The sequence below is a fragment of the Trachemys scripta genome, chromosome 4 (assembly GCF_013100865.1).
Source record: "Trachemys scripta elegans isolate TJP31775 chromosome 4, CAS_Tse_1.0, whole genome shotgun sequence".
Lineage (NCBI taxonomy): Eukaryota > Metazoa > Chordata > Testudines > Emydidae > Trachemys > Trachemys scripta.
The window spans coordinates 68,983,639-69,009,453 of NC_048301.1; the positions used below are offsets into that span (position 1 = coordinate 68,983,639).

General features: G+C 44.0%; 1 protein-coding gene across 3 annotated transcripts in view; it reads right to left on the reverse strand.

Moving 5' to 3' along the window:
• ZFYVE26 (zinc finger FYVE-type containing 26) overlaps window positions 1-25,815 on the reverse strand; it is a 70,260-nt gene that overhangs the window by 24,617 nt on the left and 19,828 nt on the right. For all 3 annotated transcript variants that reach the window (XM_034769360.1, XM_034769358.1, XM_034769359.1), the window contains 15 exons: window positions 25,126-25,782; window positions 24,186-24,275; window positions 23,306-23,374; window positions 21,737-21,888; window positions 20,226-20,424; window positions 19,393-19,656; window positions 19,100-19,219; window positions 16,896-17,060; window positions 15,976-16,203; window positions 13,014-13,119; window positions 9,041-9,780; window positions 8,672-8,868; window positions 7,834-7,938; window positions 6,869-6,991; window positions 4,394-4,570 (listed from right to left, as the gene is read on the reverse strand). In XM_034769360.1, the coding sequence (XP_034625251.1) occupies window positions 4,394-4,570; window positions 6,869-6,991; window positions 7,834-7,938; window positions 8,672-8,868; window positions 9,041-9,780; window positions 13,014-13,119; window positions 15,976-16,203; window positions 16,896-17,060; window positions 19,100-19,219; window positions 19,393-19,656; window positions 20,226-20,424; window positions 21,737-21,888; window positions 23,306-23,374; window positions 24,186-24,275; window positions 25,126-25,782 (3,392 nt within the window). The remainder of the gene's footprint in view (window positions 1-4,393; window positions 4,571-6,868; window positions 6,992-7,833; window positions 7,939-8,671; window positions 8,869-9,040; window positions 9,781-13,013; window positions 13,120-15,975; window positions 16,204-16,895; window positions 17,061-19,099; window positions 19,220-19,392; window positions 19,657-20,225; window positions 20,425-21,736; window positions 21,889-23,305; window positions 23,375-24,185; window positions 24,276-25,125; window positions 25,783-25,815) is intronic.

Consider the following 25,815-nt stretch of genomic DNA (forward strand, 5'->3'; position numbering starts at 1 on the left):
GTCCGGGGGGGGCTCTGCATTTTAATTTTAAATAAAGCTTCTTAAACATTTTAAAAACCTGATTTACTTTACATACAACAATAGTTTAGTTATATATTACAGACTTATAGAAAGAGATCTTCTCAAAACATTAAAATGTATTACTAGCATGCAAAACCTTAAATCAGAGTGAATAAATGAAGACTTGGCACACCACTTCTGAAAGGTTGCCGACCCCTGCAGTAGATAGTACCTTTCCCAAGAACGGCCACTTACTACAGCCACTTTCCGATATACCAGGTAAGCTAGGTAACAGAGGTGTGTATTGCACTATGCAACAGTTATTTTAGGGAGCACTGAAGCAGGTATGATACTGGTAATGTTACAGGACAGAGTTATAGATGAGACTTCAATCCATTCAGTTTTCTTAAATATCTGCTTAAAGCGGAGCACAGTGGTGTTACCTGAAATTGGATCAGTTAGTAAGCTTAGGAAGGACCAATGACCCACCAGAATTTGGCAGAAAGCAACACATTTATTATACTGATAAGCTAAGCTCAAAAGAAAGGCGGGGAGGTGGTCAGACTCTCACTTGCATATTCACGCTCCCAGGACAGGCACAGCACTGGAGAGGTCAGGATCCTTCAAGGTAAGTGTCCCACAGTGCAGCGTTGGATGGTGCGATGAAGGTAAGTCTTCCCGAGGCACGATGAAATGCAATGTGGCGAACCACTGGCCAAGCGGTCCAGGCGAAGGGCCTTCACGGGAGGTACAATCTTGTGAGTGCACTCCTGAGCACATGGCCCCTTCCCCTTTTAAGGACCTGCTCCCCATGGCCTGCGACTAGAGATGACTTGGCCACGTCTGGTTGGTCACACTTCACTTCGGGCAGTGTCCATGCATTGGGCATGTGATCGCTGCCTAATCAGAGTCCCAGACACCTTGTCTACCTAGGAGCTCTTCTGATCTTCCTGCTGCTCAAGCAGCCCATGCATCCCACAAGCATTCCAGGAGGGAGGGGGAGGGGGAAAGCCACTTCACAGGTGTTCAAAGAGGGAGAGGAGACCAAAAAAAAAAAAAAAAAAGGTGTGGGGAGGTGTAACAGACCTTTTGAACCTACAGGCTATACAGAGCATAGTTACACAGAGCATACAGATCACTGCTGCTCCTACAAGTGGCAAGAGCAAGGGACACAGTGGCTAGAGCAAGGGACGGCAAAAATCAGTAGACCCAAGTTCTAGTCCCAGCTCTGTCATGGATTTGGTGTGACTTCTGTAAAGGCAGCTGCTCTCTCTGTACCTCAGTTCTCCCATCCAGATATTGGAATAATACTGCCCACATCTGGAAGGCATTTGGAGAGCCTCAAATGAAATCCACCATATATGTGCTAAGTATTACACAGGTAGCAGTGCCATTGCTCAGAGTGCATCAAATAGCTATTGTACTTTCTACTTCTATCCAAGAACAAGCTTGGGATTCTTTCCCTCTCTCAAGGCAAGGGATGTGGGCATGTGTTCAACATTTCTCTTAAGCCCAATGTTGAGAACTTTGGCTGTGACCGTGCCATCTATTTTTTCACGATTTTGTTCACAAACTGTCATCAGATTAGGCCAGTTCTTGATATAGTGCTCCACTACTGAGTTCCATAGCACGTCTTGTGGGAGAGTTATAGATTCATAGATTCTAGGACTGGAAGGGACCTCGAGAGGTCATCGAGTCCAGTCCCCCACCCGTATGGCAGGACCAAATACTGTCTAGACCATCCCTGATGGGCATTTATCTAACCTACTCTTAAAATATCTCCAGAGATGGAGATTCCACAACCTCCCTAGGCAATTTATTCCAGTGTTTAACCACCCTGACAGTTAGGAACTTTTTCCTAATGTCCAACCTAGACCTCCCTTGCTGCAGTTTAAACCCATTGCTTCTTGTTCCATCCTTAGAGGCTAAGGTGAACAAGTTTTCTCCCTCCTCCTTATGACACCCTTTTAAATACCTGAAAACTGCTATCATGTCCCCTCTCAGTCTTCTCTTTTCCAAACTAAACAAACCCAATTCTTTCAGCCTTCCTTCATAGGTCACGTTCTCAAGACCTTTAATCATTCTTGTTGCTCTTCTCTGGACCCTTTCCAATTTCTCCACATCTTTTTTAAAATGCGGTGCCCAGAACTGGACACAATACTCCAGCTGAGGCCTAACCAGAGCAGAGTAGAGCGGAAGAATGACTTCTCATGTCTTGCTCACAACATACCTGTTAATACATCCCAGAATCATGTTTGCTTTTTTTGCAATAGCACCACACTGTTGACTCATATTTAGCTTGTGGTCCACTATAACCCCTAGATCCTTTTCTGCCGTACTCCTTCCTAGACAGTCTCTTCCCATTCTGTATGTGTGAAACTGATTTTTTCTTCCTAAGTGGAGCACTTTGCATTTGTCTTTGTTAAACTTCATCCTGTTTACCTCAGACCATTTCTCCAATTTGTCCAGATCATTTTGAATTATGACCCTGTCCTCCAAAGCAGTTGCAATCCCTCCCAGTTTGGTATCATCTGCAAACTTAATAAGCGTACTTTCTATGCCAATATCTAAGTCGTTGATGAAGATATTGAACAGAGCCGGTCCCAAAACAGACCCCTCTGGTACTCCACTCGTTATGCCTTTCCAGCAGGATTGGGAACCATTAATAACAACTCTCCGAGTACGGTTATCCAGCCAGTTATGAACCCACCTTACAGTAGCCCCATCTAAATTGTATTTGCCTAGTTTATCGATAAGAATATCATGCGAGACCGTATCAAATGCCTTACTAAAGTCTAGGTATACCACATCCACAGCTTCACCCTTATCCACAAGGCTCGTTATCCTATCAAAGAAAGCTATCAGATTGGTTTGACATGATTTGTTCTTCACAAATCCATGCTGGCTGTTCCCTATCACCTTACCACCAAGTTAGCTTGGTTCCTCCCACTTTTTTCAGAGCAGCTGCTGCAAAGTGGTTGTTATGGAAATATTTTTCTATTTCAACAACATTAGCCTTTATTTCTGGAACACTGACATCTTTGGCTAGGAGGTGCATCAAATGAGCACTGCTACCATATGTTATTAGTTGGGATTCTCTTCACACTCTTCTAAATTTCTTCTAATCTTGGATACATTTGCAGCATTGTCTGTGACCAAGCTGCATACTAGACATTTGAATTTTTCCCCCCCAGTTTGTTATAGTGTGTACCTTCTAAAAATGAAACCTACATCTATCTCTGAGTTGTGAAGAATATGTATTAAGGTTATAACCAACAAGAATGCACTTTTATGTAGAAATCCATGATTAAATTGAGTCTTCCTGACTAGTGATTTAAATCATGATGTAAATCAATTTGATTTAAATCAAATCCACCCTGGTTCCTTCCTAAGTGAAGTACTTTGCATTTGTCCTTATTGAATTTCATCCTATTTACTTCAGACCGTTTCTCCAGTTTGTCCAGATTTTTAACCCTATCCTCCAAAGCACTTGCAATCCCTGCCCCACACACACACACTTGGTTTTGTCCATAAACCTTTTAAGGGTACTCTATATGCCATTATCTAAATCACTGATGAAGATATGGAACAACCGGACCCAGAATTGATCCCTGCGGGACCCCACTTGATATGCCCTTCCACTTGACTGTGAACCACTGATAACTACTCTCTGGGAGTGGTTTTCCAACCACTTATTCATCCATCCTATAGTAGCTCCATCTAGGTTGTGTTTCCCTAGTTTGTTTATGAGAAAGGCATGCAAGACAGTATCAAAAGTCTTACTAAAAAATCAAGATATAGCACATCAACCGCTTCCTCCCTATCCACAAGGTTGGTTACCCTGTCAAAGAGAGCTACTAGATTGGTTTGACATGATTTGTTCTTGACAATTCCATGCTGACTTATCACCTTATTATCTTCTAGGTGTTTGCAAAAACTGATAGCTTAATTATTTGCTCCATTATCTTTCAGAGTACTGAAGTTAAACTGACTGGTCTGAAATTCCCCTGGTCATCCTTATTTCCCTTTTTATAGATTGGCACTGTATTTTCCCTTTTTCTAATCCTCTGGAATCCCCCTTCCCCTCTTGTGCTGACTATTCTCTGCTTTCAATGGCTCATAGAGTCCTGAGGCTGCTCTGATGATCCTGGAAGCTACAAAAGCCCCAAAATTCAGCATATATAAAGATGGAGGAGGAGGAGCCCTTAAGCCATCTCTCACCTCCAGTTCATACACTTGGTTCAGATAGGTACTGAGAATTGGTACCTGGGTCTCCCACAAGGTACTGCAGAATTCTCCTCTCAGACCTACCGTTGGGTGCTTGTAGAATTAGTATGTATTACTGTAAATGCAGGATGGAGTGAAGCAGCTGGGCTTCTGTGGCTTTGCTCACCTTTGATCCCATGTAGAGAGCCTGGATTTCGTTATGGCGTGTAGCTGTCAGGTACTTGTAGAAGTGGGTAGTGAGATAATTCGCTAGGAAGTGAGAGGCTGCCAAGCTGGGATGCTTGTCAAGAGACTGTTCGCTTATCACAAGGCGCGTATCAGAGTCTTCTATTCTTTCTAAGAGCTACAAAAGCCAAGAGAAAAATATGCAGACAATCCTGATTACATTGCAGGGGAAGGCTTCTTAAGCTCAGCTAGTCCATTTACCTTGTGAGGAGCAGGATATTTTCCCCTACACTAGTCTTTCAAGCATTTTATCTAAATTGCAACAACCTCTTAAAGTACCTGAAGGTATTTTAGTCACCTCTATGTGCATATCACTGCACAGCCTAACTGCACTCAACTGACTGATCTATGATCAAGAACAGGTTCCTAACAATTAAAAATAAACAGATTTATTGCAAATTAATTTAATTTAACAGGAAGTGAGATATAGAAGACCAAAAATTAAGAGTCAAATACTGAATCATCAAGATGACCCCTATGTTAACCTGTAAGGATCCTAAAGTTCTCTGTAAGAGGGCACTTAATTTAATTCTCTCTGTGTTATTTTAGTAACAGTCCCATGATTATTCAACCCAAAAGAATTTTGCTTTCACACTTCATTAAGTCAAAGCAGCAATGAAACCAGATTGGTCAGTTTCACTTCCTGGTTCTTCTGCACTAGCAGCACAAGAATGTTCCATTATAGTTTCTAATGTTGAATCCAAACCAAGGACCCCTGCATATTCATTAAGTTAAAAAAAGCCATGAAAACATTTTTGTTATTAGGATTTTGCAAAATCCATTTCCCCCCCATAGAATTTAAAATCTGGGCCTCATAGTGTCCTTTCAAAGAAGCTTGCTTTATTAACACATACACCCCCCCCCCACAAACCAGAACACTAGCAAAAGAAAGAAGGCTTTGTTAGGACCTAGGGCATGTCTGCACTAGAAACTTAAGTCAACCTATGTTAGGTCGACTTACAGTCATTGCAGTAATTACTGCAGCATTTCATGTCCACACTACCCTCCTTCTGTTGGTGGTGCGTATCCTCACCAGAAGCGCTTCCACAGACTGAAGGGGGGCGGGGGAGGGGGACTGAGAGCCTGGGCTCTTGGCTCCCCATTGCTGGAAGCCCAGCTTTGTCCTCTGGGCTCCCAACAGGGAGCTACGCGCCCAGAGTCCAGGCAGCTCTGAGCTTGTAGTGGGGAGCAGGGCAGGTGCAGCTCGGCTGATAGCGGGAAGCCCTGATGGGGGGAGCCCCTCACCCACCTTGAGATGACTGCCCAGCTTCCTCATCAATTTCACAGCTCCATACTGTAGCTGTGAAATTGACAAGAATGACAGCCAACAGCCAATATAAGTAACAGTGTCTACACAGACACTGTCACCCTAACTACACTGACATACACCTATGCCTCTTGTGGAGGTGGAGTTTTTAATGTCACTGTAGTAGGGCACTTACATACTACAGCCTTGTTCCCACCGATGCACACAGACATAATTAGGTTGACATAAGCTGCCTTACGTGGACCTATCTCTGTAGTGTAGGCCAAGCCTTAGTGGCCATCAAAAGTGTTCTTTAAAACGAGTTGCCAAAGTGTAGCTAGGGGCCAAATGTGCCCCATGTAGACAAGTCTTATGGTATTTAGTGTTTTTCTTGAAGCCCCAACTTCGAAATCTTAGCTTTCATTTAGGAAAAAAAAATTTGTAGCCCTCATGGTTACAAAGAAGAGACAGAAAAGGTGACCCCTAAAGACTTGAAACCTACCTACCTACTTAGCAATTAAGAACCTAAAATGTGTTATTTCTGAAGTGTCATGATTCACGAGATTGGTTTAAAAATGTTTGGGGTCTATTGTGTTTTTTGAATGCTTGGGGTTGGCAATACTGTTGGTCCACAATATGTGAAAGTTGTGTGAATCTCAGCGTAGAGCAGTGGTCTCCAAACGTTTTTGATCTCACACCCCATCAGTAAAAAGTTTTTGAGCATGCACCCCCTGCTCCCGGCTGAACTGCTGAGCGGCGGGGTGGTGGTAAAAAAGCCCCTCGGCCGAACTGCCGGGGGGGGGGGGGGGGGGGGGGAAAGCGGCGCTGCTCCAGCGGCGCTCCTCCTGCCGTGCACACCGAAGGATCCTCTTGCGCACCCCCTGGGGTTCATGCACCCCACTTTGGAGACCACTGGCGTAGAGGACAAGACTAAAGGTCTCTGCAGACAACATTCCACTTTGATCCAAGTGGCCTGGCGGTATGTGTTGAGACCTGTCATCTGTACAGGGTGAATCTTTGTAACGAAGAGTTCAGCTGCAATCTACATTTATGCAGCCAAGGCTTCTGGCAAGAAGCCTAATGAAGGGCTGCAATAGCAGCATTTGGGTACCATTTTACCAGTGACCTACCCTTTGAAGATAGCAAGGCAAAAAAAAGCCCTCTGGTTACCTGCAAAGCCTTTTCAGTGTCTCCCATTTCCAGCAAGTACAGGAGGTGCTCCTGGTGAAGGCTGATCAAGTGTTCTCTTGGGACAGGGTATAAGTGACCCCATTCTTCACACAACTCATAATCCTAAGGAGAAGGAAGGCAAACAACAGCTCCCTTCATTACGGCTATTCACACCCATGTTCTGATTTAACATTAAAAAGTCAGTTCAGTAGTCTTACGGTACTCTTTCCTCCAGCAAGAAATAATTACAACACCAGGGTTGGACAGGTCAGGGGAGGGTAATAAATGATACAATGTTGCCAGAGTCCCATCCTACACTGAGCTAACTATTGTAACCTGCCAGTGAAAAAAAGGCATTTTGGACAAATATTTTTGTAAGTGTTCTTGGATTATACTGAGAATTTCCAACAAGGTTGTTAATAGTTTCAGAAGGATATATTCCATGGGCTCTACATCATTGGTTATTTTATGCTGTCCAAACCTGTATTTCACCAACAGCTGTATTTTTAACTTTAAACATTCTAAGTTCAAATAAATGTAAGCTCTGTCTAGAAGAGTTTATTTTTTTAATTCCCAGTATAGCACACTCACTGCATGCTGCTTATTCTTCCAAGCATTAAGAAAAACCCATCTAGCTTTGCTTCTCCTTGGCAAGGACAGCATGTTACTTACACACATCACCCAAGAGAGTCACTCCTTGTCAGATTTCTGAGGTAAAATGGAAGAAAGGGGTTACGTATGGGAATAAAATTAGGACAAAACTATGGGGGTGCTTGGTTTTCATTTAAATCCTGACATTAAACAAAGATTCCAATTAGCTTCTTCAATACACAATTTATTAAGAGTTTTTCTTCTTGCCCTGTGAACTCTGTTGAAACAAGCATCTAAAAACATTGCTTAACAAAATGTAATAGTGCCACCATTTTCTAATTTTTAAACACAAAAAGCCATGTAAGATGCCATACCTTTGCCTCCAGAATAACACTCATGATAGCCTGGGGATCATCAATGCAGGCTTCTTTCAGATCTTGCCAGTCATTCCATGTTGGGACATCTTGCAAATTCAAAATCTAATAAAATAAAATGTTAGAGTTTCTATGAATGATTGTTTTGAACAATATTTCTTCAAACCCATCATCAGGCCCAGGCAGACAGCTGAACTGATTGCATTAGGAGTTAGCCCAAGCCAGGAAACTACATTTATCATACTAGAAAGGGTCTGGGAATCCTAGGTGAATTCACTTCAATTTCAAGAGGACTAGATGAAAAGATTCTATCACAGAGGCCTAAACCCATTTATATCTATATCTATATCTGTCTGAAGAGATTGCTGGTAGAGTTCCAAGAGACAACACAGCACCAGCTATGCTAGGATTAGGGCAAACCTACTGGATAAGCAGGAAAGAGTCTGGATTCCTCAACTTCTTAGGCTTGTAAAACTGGGATTGAAAATTCAGACAAGAATAAGCTCTCTTGGAAAGTTTCCAGTGATTGCTGCCTCTGTGCAGGTTGGAGGAAAAAGGGACCCTGAAAGAATGGACTCAAGTTCTTTGGATTTTTTTGTGCTTTTGTCTCCAGACTTCTCTGGAAACAAAGCACAGAGGCAACTGGAAAGGAAAAATTATGGATGAGGGAAGGAGAGAGTTAACCTGACATTTCAGCACTTTCAGAAAGCTGACCAGGTTTGAATTTTGGATATGGGTTTGGGGAGGATGTTTTATGTGCCAAAGGGAACCAAGGGTTAAAGAAGTTTTTAGGCAGGTATACTCCATACCTAGTTACTTAATAAAATGGTTTTTGTACCTTTCGATAAACCTGCAGTTCTCCTGTTTTACTCTGCAGATCAGACTTCAGTTCTTCGGTTATGCCAGGATCACAGATGCAGTATGCTAGGATTTCCAGACAAGCCTCAAGGGGCCACCTGTCCAGGCAGCGCAGGGCCAATCTACTTCTCAACATTGCATCCTTCACTGGGAACAGATACTGCCAACCATCTTTATCTGTGAAAAGACAAGCTACCAGCATGAAGCCCAGCTTCTATGCTTTGGGGAAGAGGGGGAGGAGAGAAAAGAATTCCCATTCTTTGGACTTGCCCACGGATCACCAGATCAGTCCCCAATTTCCAATCCCTATTTCAGACTGTACACTATAAAGAAAACTCATTCCCTTTACCGTCAGCAGTCGCACAGCTCAGCACAGCATCCCTCACGCTGGTCAGCTCCTCCATATCCTGACTGTACAGGTCCAAGACCTTCAGGGCTCTGGGCCAGTCCTTTGCAGCGAGCGCTTGCTCAAAGACTTCCATTAATACCTCAACAGCCATGGTAGAATGCAAGCCCAAAAGGACAAGTGACATGTACGGCTTGCCACAGAGACCACTAACCAAACCACTACCTTCCTCCTGGGGATCCTGAAGTGGCTCAGACATGGTGAGAAGAAAACTCTCCAGCATCAAGAACTCCTTCAGTAATGTCTCACACTCTTTGGAAATCTGCTCCAGGCCCAAGGGGACCTCTCTCTTGCCCCGAAATTCCATCCATGACAGACTTGGTTTGGGGACCTTCTGTACCTTGGATGCACAGAGACATGCCACAGTGGCCATTAGCTTCGACTGACACTTCAGGAAGGCCAGGGAAGAGGCAGTGAGCGTGTGCTGGTTCAAGTCAGTCAGGGAAGAAGAGGGCTGAGTAGAATCCTCCTCAGAGTCCATAGCTGGATTGTGGATAGGTATCTCAACATCCGGCAAACAATGGTAGGCATGAAGATGTGCTAGGCTGCTGATGTTAGTCAAAAGAGACCTGGTCTGGCTGCTTTGCCTGGCACTGCACAAGGACAGTGGCTCACAACAACAGTTAATGATAACTTGCTGCACATTTAAGTTCAACTCTTCTTTTGCCAACAGTGAAGAGAGCCTGGAGGAGTGAAAACAGCACCAACTTAGCAGGTGCACGTGCATAATACCTTGCACTTACACAGGAACTCAAGAAGTATTACGAACATTAACAGTCCTCAACAGTTCTCCAAGGTACGTACTATCCCCTTTAACAGGGGAAAATGAGACCCCGAGGTTGTATATTGTCTAACTTCACAATGATTCAAGCAGCAGAGTTCTGAAGAGAACTCGAGACCCAGCAGCTATTTCTCTGCTCTTACTAATAGACAACATGGTCTCAACATGAGATCTACCTTGTTAATTAAAAAAAAAAGGGCACTCCCAGGTCAGGCTTAATATCCTTTGCAACAGCTGCGTGTGAGTGAGAATCACCAGGATTATGCACCTAATCCTATTTATAACCTTACAACAGTATATTTTGCTCCAAATTTGGAGTAAGGAAGGAATGTCCCCCAGTACAGGGTGACAATGGAGACGTTGGGGTGTTTTCCACCTCTCTCTGGGGCATCAAACAGGGAGGATCATTAAGAATCAGGTGGGCTCATACCACCCATTTCCTCAGCTCCTTCCCACTGCCTATATGTCTGTGAACTGTAAGTTTGCTGCAGATAAAGTCATTAAAATGCATAGCCTGGCAACTCATCCCACCCTGTAACTAAACCCTGCATTTGTTCCTCTGTTTTGGAGGGAGATGGAGAAGGATCCCCTAGGATCCTGCTGAAAGAGTCATATCAGCCTCCCCCACAGCAAAGTACTGGGCACAGCCTTTCTGGAGCGAGTGGATTCCATTCCAAGTGTCAGGGGGGAAGGGGAGGACATTTGAGAACAAAGCAAAGTTCCCACCTCTAGCAGCTGCAGCACTGCCATCCTGGCCAGTCTGCGGAGGTCAGGACCCAGTGACTACCTGCCTAAAAACAACGTACGATGATCTCATTAGAGCTCAATTAATGGAGTCTGCCAGGAAACGAATGGGATGGAAGATGTAATTTAGCCAGACTACAGAAACTTGCTAAGCACAATATCAAATCTCTTTGATAAAGGTCCAATGTTGGGCCTACAACAAGAGGGCTTTTTGGTAATATGATTTACTCCAATTCTTAGTAATCACTCAGAGGCAGATTTACAGTAAAACACTGGTTGCCCTGGCACAGGGCCCCCCAGGCCAGGCAGCTCCAGGGGCAGAAGCTTGGTCCTGCTGGTTCCTGGGGCTCCTGCTGCAGGCTCCGAACCCACTGGCAGCCCACCTTCCCCCTCCCCCGACTCTTCCCACCTCCTCCCCGGAGCATGCCGCGTTGCGCCCCCAGCGCTTCCCCCGCCGCCAAACAGCTGTTTGCCAGCGCTCAGGTCGCTCCGGGAGGGAGTGAGAGGAGGCGGAGAAGAGGCGGGGCGGGGACTTGGGGAAGGGGGTGGAATCAGGGCTGGACGGAGAAAAGGCAGGGCCCCCGCACTTCCTCTACACAACCCCCCCCCCAACCCCATGCCATGAGCTGCTCAGGGCAGGGAGCACCCCCGCTACCCAGCCCACACCCCCAGCCCTGACTCCTGCACCCCCCTCACTCACCCCCAGTCCCCTGCCCTCCCTGTCTCCTGCACCCCCTCAACCCCAGCCCCCTGCCCACCCTGTCTCCTGCACCCCCTCACCCCCAGCCCCCTGCCCACCCTGACTCCTGCACCCCCCGCCACATCTCCACCTGCACCTCTCGCACCAAAGGGGAGCTGCACCAGGTAAACACTCCACACCCCAACCCCCCGCCCCAGCCCTGAGCCCCCTCCTGCACCCTAACTCCTGGCCAGACCCAGCACCCCAACATTTTTTTAATAAAGCGCTCTTATCCAAAGCACTTTACAATAGTTAGCTAATGGTACAAACAATATTTTGAAAGATCATTAAGTGGTCCGCCAAGACCCTCAGCGATTTTCAAGTGGTTTATGGAAAAATAAGTTAGAGTACAAAAACAATCAAGGTACCTCACTTTATTTTCATGTACTTCCTATTACTTATAGGAGGAGGAGGAGGAGGAAGAAAAAAAAGAATAAAAAACGGGAGGGGGGGGGGAGATAAGAGAAAATGTTCTTTTTCTTGGCTGGGTCCCAAGGAGGGGCCCCAAAAAATGAAGCTGAGCACAGGGCCACACTAACTCTAAATCCGCCACTGTAATCACTTAAATAATTTGAAAGTGTACAGGGCACTGCTCGGCAGCAGGGCAGTGCCAAAGGTATAACAGATGCCTGCACTGTAAAGTTACAGAATTTGGAAATAGCAGCAAAGATAAAAAATATGAACAGAAGAAGAGTGAGTTTTAAAGCTTAAATGCTTCATGGACTAGCTGGGTCCATAAGATGTTTCTTGGCGGAAACAGTGAGCATTTATGTAAGCGGGGAAGTTATTCTGGGAAGATGGGGTGACACAGAACTTGAAAATGTAATGAACATTTACCATAAGCTATTATTGGTGGACTGCTCTGGGATTGGTTGTCTTTTGAAACAGACTTAGTAAAATCCAGACAGAAATATACAACGTTGTTAAGTTTATTACCTTTTGTGCAAATATCTCCAAATGGTTAAAATGTAAAATATACAGTAAACACCTGCTGCTCCAACAGCTGCACTGGCCATGGCTCTAGCAGCTAAGAGAACTTCACCCTAAAATTTCATGCAATAAGTCCCTTGTCTGATATACATGGTTCAGGGCAATACCAAGAAAGATCCTTCAGTTTGGTCCTCAGTACAGTGAATTACATAAAGACACTGAACAGCTTATAAAGTATTATCAAATATTGTCTCATTTAACACCTGCTTCAGTTATCAAGTCGCACACTTTCAGTACCAGGCCAACACAGAATTTAGAGATAGAAAACATGCATTAGATAATCCAGTCTACTTGCCTGCCAGTGTAATATCCATGCCCAGAAGTTCTCAAAAGTGATCTTGGGAAACAATTTTATTTTTATTTTGTTACATGTATAAGATGTTGACCACTGTGTCCAGAAGTCAGACAGTTTCAATTTAAAAACCACACATCCCTAGAGCTCTCAGTTCAATTCCCAATGGCCAGTAGTTGTCTAAGTCACAGACCATAAGTTTCACTAATTGCAATTCTCTGTGGCCATCTCATTAGAGAAGCCAGGGACTAATACCTTCCTCAGATCTAGCAGAAGTCTGCTCTGCAGCCATTCTAGTCATAGAGGGCAGAGTCCAGCCCAGTTCATGAGCATTAAATTCATCAGTTAAGTATTCATGAAAAGCACCAACCTGTCAGGAGGAACTTGTCTCTCAAACAAGAGCAGAGAGAGCAAGTGAGATGGGCTCTGTTGTAGCAGTATGAAAGGGTTCCCCACCTTCACCTCTGCAGTTTGATCTACAAACGTAAGAGAGACACAATTAAAAAAAACAAACAAACCTAAATTAATGTATTACACAGACTGAGTTCTATTCAGCTAATCTGTACACTAGGCCTCTGAAGCCTATGCTCAAAATCACCAAGGCATGAGGGCCACAGTAATGAAGCAAGTTGGCAACCCAAATGACCTAATTGCTCTGACTCTGATGTGCCCCACAATCTTTTGCACTATCTGGAGGAGGCATTGCAAGAACCAGCATAGTGCCTTCGGACATCTGAGTAAGACCTGGCTGCAAATGGCAGAGCAAATCTGCTTCAGCATGAAAAACACGACAGGGAAAAATTGCAGCGGAAGCTTGTCAGAGTCACAACACATGCACTATTATAGTGATCTGGTTTATTAGAATTCTCTAGACACAGGTTAACTTTATTTTCTCAGCCTATTTTTTATTTTGCTTGCCTTGAAGCAAGAATTGCTGCTGCTCTTACAAATGGAGTGAAAGGTTGGGATAATTTCACTGACACGCAGAGGGGAGCTGTGTAAAGCTTCTTACTTGTACTTGTCCCACAACTTAAATACTACTAGTAGTAGTAGTAATGCTGTTGGGAATTTTTTTTAATTATGTCAGCATAGTTACATTGACCAGGGACATGAAAATAAATAAATAAATAAAATTAAAAAAAAAAAAAATCACACCCCTAACAAACATAGCTACGCCAACAAAACCCCCAGTGCAGACACAGCTTTAATGATGGAAGAGAGCTTCCGGCAACACAGACAATGCGGTTAGACTCATAGAATATCAGGGTTGGAAGGGACCTCAGGAGATCATCTAGTCCAAACGCCTGCTCAAAGCAGGTCCAATCCTCAACTATTTTTTTTTGCCCCAGATCTCTAATCTCTAAACGGCCCCCTCAAGGATTGAACTCACAACCCTGGGTTTAGCAGGCCAATGCTCAAACCACTGAGCTATCCCTCCCCCCTATGGTAGTCATGGTTTCAGTGTCTCCTCTGCAGCAGGAACGTCTAGAGTTGCTTGTCTGCTAGGCAGGTCAGTATCATTAACCCCATCTTAGAGGCACAAAAAGGTGAAGTGTCTTGTCAGAGGTCACCCAGCAGTGTCAGAGCCAGGATCAGAACCCAGGGCTCTGGTATCCCAGGATAACTCATGATTCACATTCAGGGAGATGGTGTTTCTAAACTGACAGAAAAACTCCTTCTGTTGGTGTAGGCAGAGTCTACACTAGGGGGCTATGCCAACATAGCATTGCCAGTATAGGCTCTGTAGGGCAGATGTACCCAGAGACACCCCTTCTAAATTATTCTTCCACCTCCTAAAACAGCAGGAAAACATGGGGCACCACTGGACTATTACCACACATTTCTCCAGTTATGGAAACATGAAGTCATGAGAGGTTGTGTGACACTGGGGCACCAGTACCTTCCACACATGCAGTAACCAGACATGCCAAACCCACAGGGGGAGGAGAACAATACCAAAATTGGGCTTGTTTTTGGCTTAATTGGCTTGTGAGTTGCTTGTCGGCTAGTTTTTGGCTTCTAGCTTGTTGCTTGTTTAGTTTGTAGCTTCTTTTTTTTTATCAGCGTCCAGCAAGGGGGTGCACAGCAGGCCCACCACAGTCCCATACTGCACGCCGGGGTGGGATCTAATCTTAGAATGTTGGGGTTCTTAGGGATTGGCTTGTTTTGAAATGGGATTAGCTTGCTTTTTGGCCTTTTGTGTAAACTGGGGTTCTTATTTACCATGTGAAAGTTGACAACTGTGACAGGTCCTGTTAAAGTGAAAGTCTGAAAAAGGTTCTGTCATCTTCCTTTTTCCTCTACCTCACTGAGGGATGTAACTTTAGAAGGCAGTTTATTGGGAAGCAACTCTTAAATCAGATTTGTGGAGTTCCACATTAGAGCAGCCCCGTGACTCCAGATTAAACTGGCTTGGTTCACAAGTAAACTGACAGGTTTCTTTCCTCCTAACTGCCAGTACAATATACTCAAGCTAGGGCTCTTCTGGCTCATGTGGTATCAACGCTAAGTGTTCTATGAGAACATTCTGCCCAGTTACATCTACACAGCCCGAATTATCTTCAATGCCCTCGCTACCCATCAAAGAAAATGGAAAGACTCCCATATAGTTATTTTCCAGAATGGACTCATACTATAAAATTTAGATAATGTCACTCCTTGTGACGGGTTTCTGTAGCAGGGCAGTTACCCCACTCCAGAGAGAAAAGGCTAGGCTGATTGGGGAAGCAGTCACAGCTGGGGCCACGCCCCAATCAGGCCACAGCTGGCCCTATAAAAGGGCTGTGAGCCAGGAGCTAAGTCAGTCTCTCTCTAGCTGTAGAGGGAGAAGGACCTGGCTGTCTGAGAGAGAAGGGTACCAGAGTAGAGTAGTGCTGGGGAAAGGCAAGAGGAGCTCTAGCGTGGTAACTGCCCAGGCTGCAGGCCTTGTGCAAGGCCTACAGAGGTACTGGGGCTGCAGAAGTGTAGCCTGGGGTTAGGCAGAGGCAGCTGGTCTAAACCCCCTTAGCAGCGATGAGTGGTTTACAGACTGCAGTCTGCCCTGGCAAGCAGGGGGCTAGATGATGACTGGCAGTAGCCACTGAGGCAAGGTGGGGATAGAGGGTTGGGGGTTCCACGGGGAGGGGAGACCCAAAGTGTGGGGGTACTGCTGGGGCAGTACCCTGAGGTAAAGAGCACCGGGGGGCCAGGAGGGACACAAGGGCCAGTGGCAGGTGAGACACCAGGCAGTAGGAGGTGCTCCGTATGCTGGAGAGCTAATTCTCTAGACGACCAGCAGGAGGCACTGCACCAGTGAGTCTTCACTTCGCTACACTTCTCAATAGACACGTCACCTAGCTCTGTATTCAGGCTCCATAGCACAATAGCAGCCAGCGTGTTAATATAATCGAAGAAGCTCTTCACACAGTCCGGCCTCACGCTGCTCACTGGCATGGTCTGAAGGTGTTGGTCCAGGGTTTTCAACAGAAGTTGGATTTGATTACGAACTGGATGTGCCTCCAACTCTGTAGGCTTCAGAGATGCCTGTTCTACCAAGTTGGTGATCAGGCTCCCTTTGGAGTCTAGTAAAAAATAAAACAAAATTTGATTAGAACTAAAATACTTAAATACAGCACTGACAACAGCAGGGTTCTTAGGCTACCAAAGTTTTACTGATGGATACTCTTCTTTACTCTCACCTTACTGGGCAGCAACAACCAAATAAAGGAAAAAACAGGAGAAGCAGAACTACCATTTGTTTAGCTATCAATTAACACCCAAGTGTTTTGTTTTCCTCTAAACAAACACTGTCAGTTTAAAAGTCATATCTATTTTTAGAATAAATTTTTTTGTATTTCCATCTCAGCTTATTAAAACCGAACATTTTAAAAAAATGAATTTACTTTTAGTCATTTACATTTTGCTTTTCTCTCTGCTTGAACAAATACAACCTAATCAGTTTAACTTTTACTACTGGTGAGCTTCTGATTTTGGTGCAACAGCCCACTGTTGCAAGGTTTGTATTGCAAATGCTTGGGGGCGGGGGGGGATTTTAAATCCCCAAAAGAGTGTGTGCATTTACATTTAAAAAGGTTCACAACAGCATTGCTACTAATACTAGGTTTTTAAAAACTTATTTTTATCTTGTCTAAATTGAGGAACTAAACTACTAGGCTGTATCCCTTTACATCTGTTTTAGACAAGTTTGTTCTTTTAAACAAGCACAAAGATGGTTGCAAGAGTCTTTAATGCTAAGAGAACCCATAAAACTCACCTGGAGAATCTTCAACATTTGTCAGTGTTTGCAGGACTTGATCTAGGTTCTGCGATAAAACAATCTGATTAGCAATACACTCCTCAGTCAGAGTTGAGTAGCACATCTGCAGAAGGTCCACAATATTGCATCGAAACTGACTACTTATTTTTTCATCTGAGACCTCTGTTGAGAAACAAAGATCAACAATAATGATAGTTAATGCTAGTCACTAAGTCTTGTGGAACTAGAAGAAACACAGAAAGAGGAGAAGCTTTACACTTCTAGTTACCCAAGTGCACTGATTTTGAATTGGTTAAGCCATAGAGATGATGTAGCTAGCAGAGCTAAATTTTCCTAGTGGGAATTCAGAGGCCAGAGAAAGTAGTGTAAAAAGCCAAGATAAAGATACCTGTGCTATCATGCCCTCCCAAAGCCAGAGGCACTGTAGTTTAAAGGGCTGACAATTTTGTATTGTATTTAATTGTATCGTCAGTCAACTGTCCATCCTTGGCTTAATTCCTCTTCTGTTAGAGTGCATTCTTCTCTCTCTTTCCACAAGGTATTATTTTCATGTCTGTTGCCTGTAATTCTTCTCTCCTCTTCCCTGCACCCAAATCATTTTTTCTCTGCACTGTGCTCTTAAATTTCTTTTCCATGTTTTATGTCTCTGTGCCTCCCCAATGACCATCCCCCAGACTATTCACTCTGCTCCCATTTGCCCTTTTAGGGTATGTCTACACTGCAATGTAAGCCCTGGGCTAGTAGAATGGGAGTTAACATAGGACTTGAGCATCTACACTCATTTGTAACCCCAGGTTAGGAATTGTTGTCCCAGCCTGGGGCTCCAGCACATGCATTATGTGGGCCTGAGTCCAAGCACCCATATCTCAGATTTCCTAGCATCCTCCAAAATGTGGCCACTCTAGCCCTTTGTTAATGATGCAGTGTGGAAAAACTTGACTGTCTACCAAACTTGACTGTCCAGAGACAAAGAAAGTCAGACCATGAGATTGTGGAATACTTTTGGCAGACTTCTTGGCTTGACTCAGGCTCGAACCCTCCACCCTTGTGGGGTTCCTGATCCAAGCCCTGGATTAGCGTGATTTGTTGGCAGACAGAAAGGAGGTTAGAGGTTTGAGCCTGAGTTCAAACCCTGGGCTTACTCAGCAGTGTAGACATACCCTTAGGAAACAGTAGAAACTCATGTCCCCTTGCTTCCTGGCTCCCCATCCCCTCCAATGAAACTCCAGTCCTTTTGCTCTCTGGCTCCCATTACCCTCCAATGAAAGGAGCAGTTCTAGTCTTCAGCTCTGCTCTGCCTTCCTTCCTGAGAAGCTGCTGCTCTCTGGTTCCCTCTCTGGGGAAGGAGCCTGCTGCTTCCAGCCCTCTCTTCCCTAGCCACATACCCAGCTCAAATCAGTTTTTCACATCTTGTACGCTGGACTAGATTTTCAAAGATAGATGTACACCTCTACCGCCATATAACGCAGCCCTCGGTAGCCAAAAATCCCTACCGCGTTATAGGTGAAACCCATTATATTGGGGTAGCGGCGGCAGGGCTCCAGCAGTGATTTAAAGGGCCCAGGGCTCCCCGCAGTAGCTGGAGTCATGGGCCCTTTAAAGCACCACCTGAGCCCCGCTGTCGGAGCCCCGGGGTTACCGAGCTATATGCAAACCCATGTTATATCGGGGTAGAGGTGTATATGTGTACCCAAAACTACTCATGCAGCAGTCAACCTCATTTGCAGAGAGATGCATGTATGTGCTTCTGAAAGTTTTAGTGCATGCCTGTGCCACAGATAAAAACATGGAAAGAGTTGACAAATTTTGTCATTCCAAGTTTTAAAAATCAAATCCATCAAATTTAATCATTTATATTAAGATCTTTTAAAAGCAGTTCCCGATGGCTTCCACATCTCAAGCTATATTTTTCCCATGGTGCTTTATGGAAATCTTTAGAAGACTCTGTTTAATGAACATTTACTTATTCATTGTGGTAAAGGCCAAATCCAGTCTATGGATTTTCAGTACACCCAAAAAAGTTGCTGATACATTAAACAAATACTCTTCCATAATACAAAGGGAATAGATACCAATTCAGTATACAACAAAGACATTTCAGAAGCAACAAAGTCTGCACATGTACTCCTTAGCCCTAGAAAACTAGCAACCAATACAACAAAAAACAAGATCTCAAAATATGCAGAAGGGAAAATACTTACCTGACTTGGATTGTCCTTGTGACATGCAAGGGTAGTTAAGAATTTTATTTATTTGTTGAAGAACTGCTGGGAAACCCCTTATGCCATCAGAGTGCAGTAGAATGAAGTCGAGTCTGCGGCCTACAAACAACATTGGATAAGGGAGGGAAAGTAGGGGTTGAGGGTGGAAGACATATGACAGAGTTCATTAAAACTCCTTGTTACTATGAACTACAGTTATTTTAAAACTAGAGAGAGCATACAGGCATTTTTTCCAAATCCCACACAGCTGAACAGAGAAAAGGGAAACCTACCCCTTGTTTCAAGGCTATTATGTAATCGTCTCTCTGCTGTTTCCAACAGCTGTTTGCAGGTTTTCCACAGGTGGCACTGAGTACAAGCTAAGTCAAATGCTGCCATTGCTGAAGGGCTGAGGTCTGCCACAACTTCACTCATAGGATCTGTATGCTCCAGCTGGATGCTGCTAGTCCAAAAGTTTTCTTGGAGAGTAGGGACAAGGCTTCCAGAGGTGGCAAGCAACTTATCAGTAACATCCGAGATAGAATAAAATACCATACCTAAACAATCCAGCAAAACATGCAGTCACTGGTTAAACTGAACAAATATTCAGTGTCCCATAATGAATAATTCTTTGGTCCTTTACTAATGCAGTTCAGCATCTGGTCAGCTTTTTGGACCACTGCTGTATATGGAATAGAGGTTCACACTGAGCTAGTCACAAAGATGCCTGGTTAATTTCCCTGAGTGGTTACAGCTAATTTAGAACCCACCAACATGCCAGTCTGAATAGTTTACTATGTTCTGACAACATGCAACACCTTATACTCATCAACATTGACTATCATCTATCACGTTGCCCAGATTTGCAACTTTGTAAGGTTATTCTGAAGTTCCTCAGTCATCTCCAGTTTTTAAAAGCCTTAAATAACTGTTACTCATAGATTGCCAGCTCCCTGTTGTTCTCATTTTCTAGGCCATTAATGTAAAAAGGCCAGTTTATTCCTCCAAGCAATCATATTACAGTCACCGCTGTATCATCTGAGCTCTTGTTCTTCCTTATTTGTTTTCCACCTCTTAGACAGATTCCCCATCTCTAATTTGTAGGATTTAATCATTCAATCCTTACCTGCCGCTGCTGCACTCCCAATAGCCTGAAGCGTTGAGCGGCCACTGCCAGATCTCCTGATGCCTCCAATACCATCAGCTGACTGATATGCAATTTTGTGCTCCACTTTTGCGAGCTCCCGCACCACCTCTTGATAGCGTTCCATGAAAACCAGCTCACCATAGCAACCCGAAGACTCCAGATTAAACATCAAAGCCACCTGTCACAGGTAGTAATGAATGCAAGTAATACCATACATCATCAAAATACTGTTTGAAAGGCTACATAACATTTTACTAAACTTAAAAAAAAGCCTCAACTGAAAACAAACATGAGTAATTTCAGCCCACGTGGCAATTTTATTCAGAAAGTTATAGATGCCTGAAAACAGGGATTTATAATGGAAACGCTTTTGCAATTATAGCTATATAGCTCTGCTTGCAGGTGCCATAACACTGGATTTGGATTCACTTTAACAACTAACTTATAAAGATGTTACAAGACTCCAATACATTGTACATTAAAAGGATGAAGTAGCTAGTCCCACAGTGTAAATTAGTTCTCATCAGCCAGGGAATACCATCTAGAATATTCTAAAGTTACATTAGCAACCCACACAACCATCAGGGGGAACATCAGTTAAACCCTGTTCCAAGTCCTGTTAACATCAGTGTTGTAGAGACACAAAGTAGCAAAAAAAAAAAAAAAAAACACACAACAGATCTGTTAGCCCCAGGAGAGGAAAATAAAAATACCATGTTTGTTAACTGGAATTATTTAAGGGCTTGACATTTACCTACTGCTGACGCAAGGGTAACTATGCAAAAGCACTTGACAATGTCCCTCTCAATCTTAGCCAGGCCACTGCACTTCCTTGAGGATTCAACTGCCAAAATACTTCAGGTCAGTTTTTCAGAAAGGCAGCCTGAAAGCTATAGGCAAAAATGCACATGCAATTGTAACTGAGTGTGGCAATATAGAGACACAATTACACACACAAAACACACCACCTTCACCTGCCCGTAAAGCAAGTGTGCCATACACACCAGTCCAAGCCAACAGCTAGGGGACTACAGTGTGTCTTTGCATACTACAACTGGGCATGAATGTGGTGGAGTCATGTTTTTTGGATCAGTGACCAAAAAAAATAGCTCAAATACTGCCTCTCATTCAATAGTGGTGTTTCACACATGGGCTCCTCACCTTCTCCCTCACCCAGTTGGAACACTAAGTTAGGCCCAGGCCTGGTAAAGTCTTTGCAAACTTTGAAAACCCAGGTGAAAAGAGGGTATTTTTAAAAGAGAAAAAATTTCCTTGAGGGTAGTGGCTTAGATGCTTGTTTCCCTCCTGCTGCTGGATTCCCTCGGACACCTGAATTTGGAAAACATTCTCCCTCACATTTGTGTGTCCTTCAAAACCCAGCTGGCTGACACAGTAGAAATTAAATACAAATCTCCTCAGTCATCACCAGTGCAGGCTTCCATACAGAAGCCGTTTCCAAGTTTTATTTAGTAATGATCACACACACTTACCTGATGGGCTTCTATAAAGTTCCCCCTCAGGATACAAGAGACTAGGAGCGACTCAGGTGGGGAGAGCATCATGGGGATGAGGAGGTTCTGCTGCTGAGGCTTCAGCCTACATTCCAGGTCACTCCAGCCAGACACAGTACTGGTACTTCCCTCTACAAGAGCAAAGAGGAAAACAACATGCTGGGTTATAATGGAAACAAACTTTTCATCAGGCACCAATGCTTCTCGGCTTTAATATGGAGGTGGGGAATTTGAAGCGGGGTTTACAAAACAGTTGTAAGGGGTTGTATTGTCTGCTTTAAGTGACCAACATCCAGCTGATCATGATTACATATAATGCCTCCCACTGCAAAGAATCCAAAGCACTTTACAGAGATGAGTTCACCCATCACCTGCCTCTGTGGCAGACCCTGTTTAATAGGCACTGCAGCATCACACAACTATTTAGGCCAGAAAGTGAAGAACATTTTCAGTTAACAATCCTACTGTTATACTTTTCATGGAATCTTCAATAACTATTACTGATCTGGACCTCAGTTTTACAATTCACCTGAAGGACAGCACCTCCCAGAAGCCGACCATCCCCAAGCATCAGCAGGGGCACTGGCCCAGTAGTAGCAGAGGGCTGGGTCTCAGACAACAATGTTGATATAGAACTCTAGGTGTTCGTTGATGGTCTTCTAATCAAGTGCTCACCTGGTCTATTCCTATTTAGCTTGTGAGATCAGCCTGAGGTGACAGGCACTCTGTCAAGTACCAACTGTGACTGCTGATTGGACAAAGAAGCTGAAAGGCAACTTCAGGTCCAACAGACTCTGTATGCCATGGAAAAATACAGAGTTTTTAAATACAGCTTCATTCAGACAAGGCATTCCAGAACAATTCCCCAACAGACATGAGTCAAGCAAAAAACCCATGGGCTTGAGAGGTGTTGAGCCCACACCGCCATCAATGAAGTCAGCATGGCACTTAGATACCACAATGCCAGATGCCTTAGAAAGGTATTTGGGGTCAGCTCAGGCTCTGGATTAGTGTGACTTTATCAGTGATATTTTAAAGGTACAAGAGCGAGAGTCACAGTTCTAGCTCTTACCACAACCATAACTCCATCCAAGCACATACATATTCTGTATTAACGCATTAGCTGCTAAACGTACATGATATATATTTATATTGTAATAATAAGAGGGAGAAGACAATTCAGGGCCCTGGTACCCCAGTGTTTGGGAGAGGGCAGTTGCAGTCCTTTAAGCCTTTTTATGAATTTAAATATTTTTTATTCTAACAAGTCTGTGGCCTCCTAGAGATTCACAATTGTCACTACACTGCATAACACAGCCATTTCCAAAATCACAGAAGCAGCAAGAGAATACTGATCTTCCTGTTCCAAAAAGAACAGGTCCATGGTATTCAACCTAGAATCTCTGTTAGCAGGAGAAAGTCTGAAAGTCTAATGACTCCATCCTGCACAGAGCAGTAATATGCACAAACCAATCAGTTAATTCCAGTGCTGCATTATATAATTGTGTAACAACAAAACAAAGAAATCCTTTCAATGAAATTTAGTACCTGATGTGCTAGTGCTCAATTCACTGCTTGTACTCTCCAGTGATTGACTTGAAGTTCCCTCTTTACAATCTGAAATGGAAAATAAAAACAGCATGAGAAATATATCGGACCCAGACAGGGCAATGAAAGCTCCTCTTCTGGCAAAAGAGCTCAATGGGGATAACACAGTTTATTAGGCAAATGTAAGATACCACTGATGTGGTCTTGACATGAGCCATCACTTAAAGAAGACACTCACTCTGGAACAAAAGAGTGGACCATCCAGTCTGGTTTCCCGATAGTGGAGAATGTCAGATGCTTCAAAGGAAAACTTAACCACTCCCATTCCAAGAATAGTCCTAGTTCTACAATGTTGTTTGAGAGCCAAAAAGGATGTGAGATTTTCTTCCCCGCAAGGTGATCAGTTTAAGTCTTGAGGCAGGAGACTCAAAGGCTACAGTAATTTTTATCCAAGTTTCTATCATTGCAGATGCTATGCTCATTCATGATCATAAATAGGTTTTTGGCAGGGGAGAAAAGGGGAGGCTTTTTCTTTTTTTTTTTTAAAACACAATTATCTTGCAAGTTCCACAGAGTAATCATATGTATAGAAAGAATTATTTCCATGCATCAGCTTTAAGTGTGTTGCTTTTTAATTGTGAGGTGGATTTTGGAATGACGACATCTAACCAATGGGTACTGGACTGGGACCAGCCACACTTCACACAGAACACCAATCGTATCTATCTAGGACACTGACTAGAGAGCTAGAGGAGATAGAGTACTAGGCCAATTTCCAGTCCCGTGAGCCACCCATCTCAAGACACCACCAATTAGTTTCCTATCCAGGTCACATGACATGCACTTGCAATGCAGCCTCCACGGCAATTTCTTAACTCACCCATCCTCCATCTTTGAGTTTGACGGCGCTTCCTCAAGCTGGAGCATCTGGTTAAGGAGAAGTGTCTCTTGGAGGCTGCAAGCTGATGTTCTGAAAGAGTAGCAGTCTTAGTGATTTCTTTAGGAGTCATTATTATACACATACAAATGGACTGACTGGCAACTGGTCATGACAAAAAAAAAATGGCCAGATACATATCAAGAAACTAGGCGCTTAGTACAAATAAGGACGGACACACACCAGTGTGGTCCAGGGCAATGCCCTAGTGAGAAGTTCAGACTCATCTGTCCACAGATGCCAAGGAAGGTTCTGTGATTCCTATCAGTATGCTACTGCCCCTGGGCTCTGCTCAAAGAAAACTAATATTTAATACACCCTCAGGAGTCAAGTTTGTTGGAGAAAGAACTGCAAGGCCAAACCACATTCAATAAATGGTTTGGCCTTGCAGTGTAGATAGGATGGAGTTGTGTTGATCCATTTACAATGCAAGGTCAAACCTTATTTTAACCAGGTTGAATGTTAGCATGTTATAACATGTCCTGCAACATGGTAGATTTTCCTTGTGCAGACTTTGTGGCCAAACTAGTTTATGAACTGCTCTAAACACAGTTACAACACTTCAGCTCCACGAACGTTCTGCTAAGTCTGAGCCCACACAGGTTCCAGAAGACATTAGCACTACACCTCAAGACTGACCTGCACTACCTACTGTTTTCCCAGCCCTGGGCCTCTCTAGAGCAGACGCTTCCAGCCATCCACATCATGTAGCGACTTTGTGAAGCAGACAAAAGAAGAAACGGAGAAAACAGTCACTTGCTGGCTACACTAAAGACCAGTACACTAGCCCACCAGATTAATGAGCTCCTCTCCCACGTCTGCTGAAGATCTTTCAATTCAAGGATCACCAAGCTGGTGCTACTGAGAGCCCAGTGGATCTTACCTGTATTTCTGTTACTCATCACTACTTTGTATCTCCACTGAGCTTCAGAGAGGTATTTGGAGAACTGCAGCACTCTGCTCCCAAAGACATCTCTATTCACAGAGAAATTCAAGCACTCCACCAACTCCAGCTCCTCATGGGGCACGTTACTCGAATCCCATGGGAGAGAATTCTTAATTTCTTCCAGGTGGTTGAGGAGCATCTTGAGGATGGCATCCACTGCCAGATCATCCACTAAAAATCCATTGACACCACTGGCAAAATGTTTCAGATCTAGACAGCTCAGCCTGGAGGATTCACAGGTCTCCCCACTTAATTCTGAGCCAAGCAGAGTTTGGGTACCATGGTAGACTGTCCTGGGAGCCTGAGGACGTCTCTCTGCCTTCCTTTCAGGCTCTGCTGGGTGCTGTGGACTTTCTGAGGTGGAAGACTCTCGGCTGGCACCACCATCCAAGTTCCCAGCACCACAGCAATTTTTCACAATATAGTCCTCTTCTGCATAGTCCTCGGGCAGGGAAGTCTCTGTGTAGAGGTCACTGTAGGAGACAAAAAGCAGGGAGAAGATGTTCTCCAGAAGCTCCAGATGCAAAGGAGCAGGGACACTCCGTAAGAACTGCTGGCACTTGGCAAGATACTGAGGAAAAATAGCTGGACAATCTGTATGTGTTATAAAAAAAATAAATAAAAAAC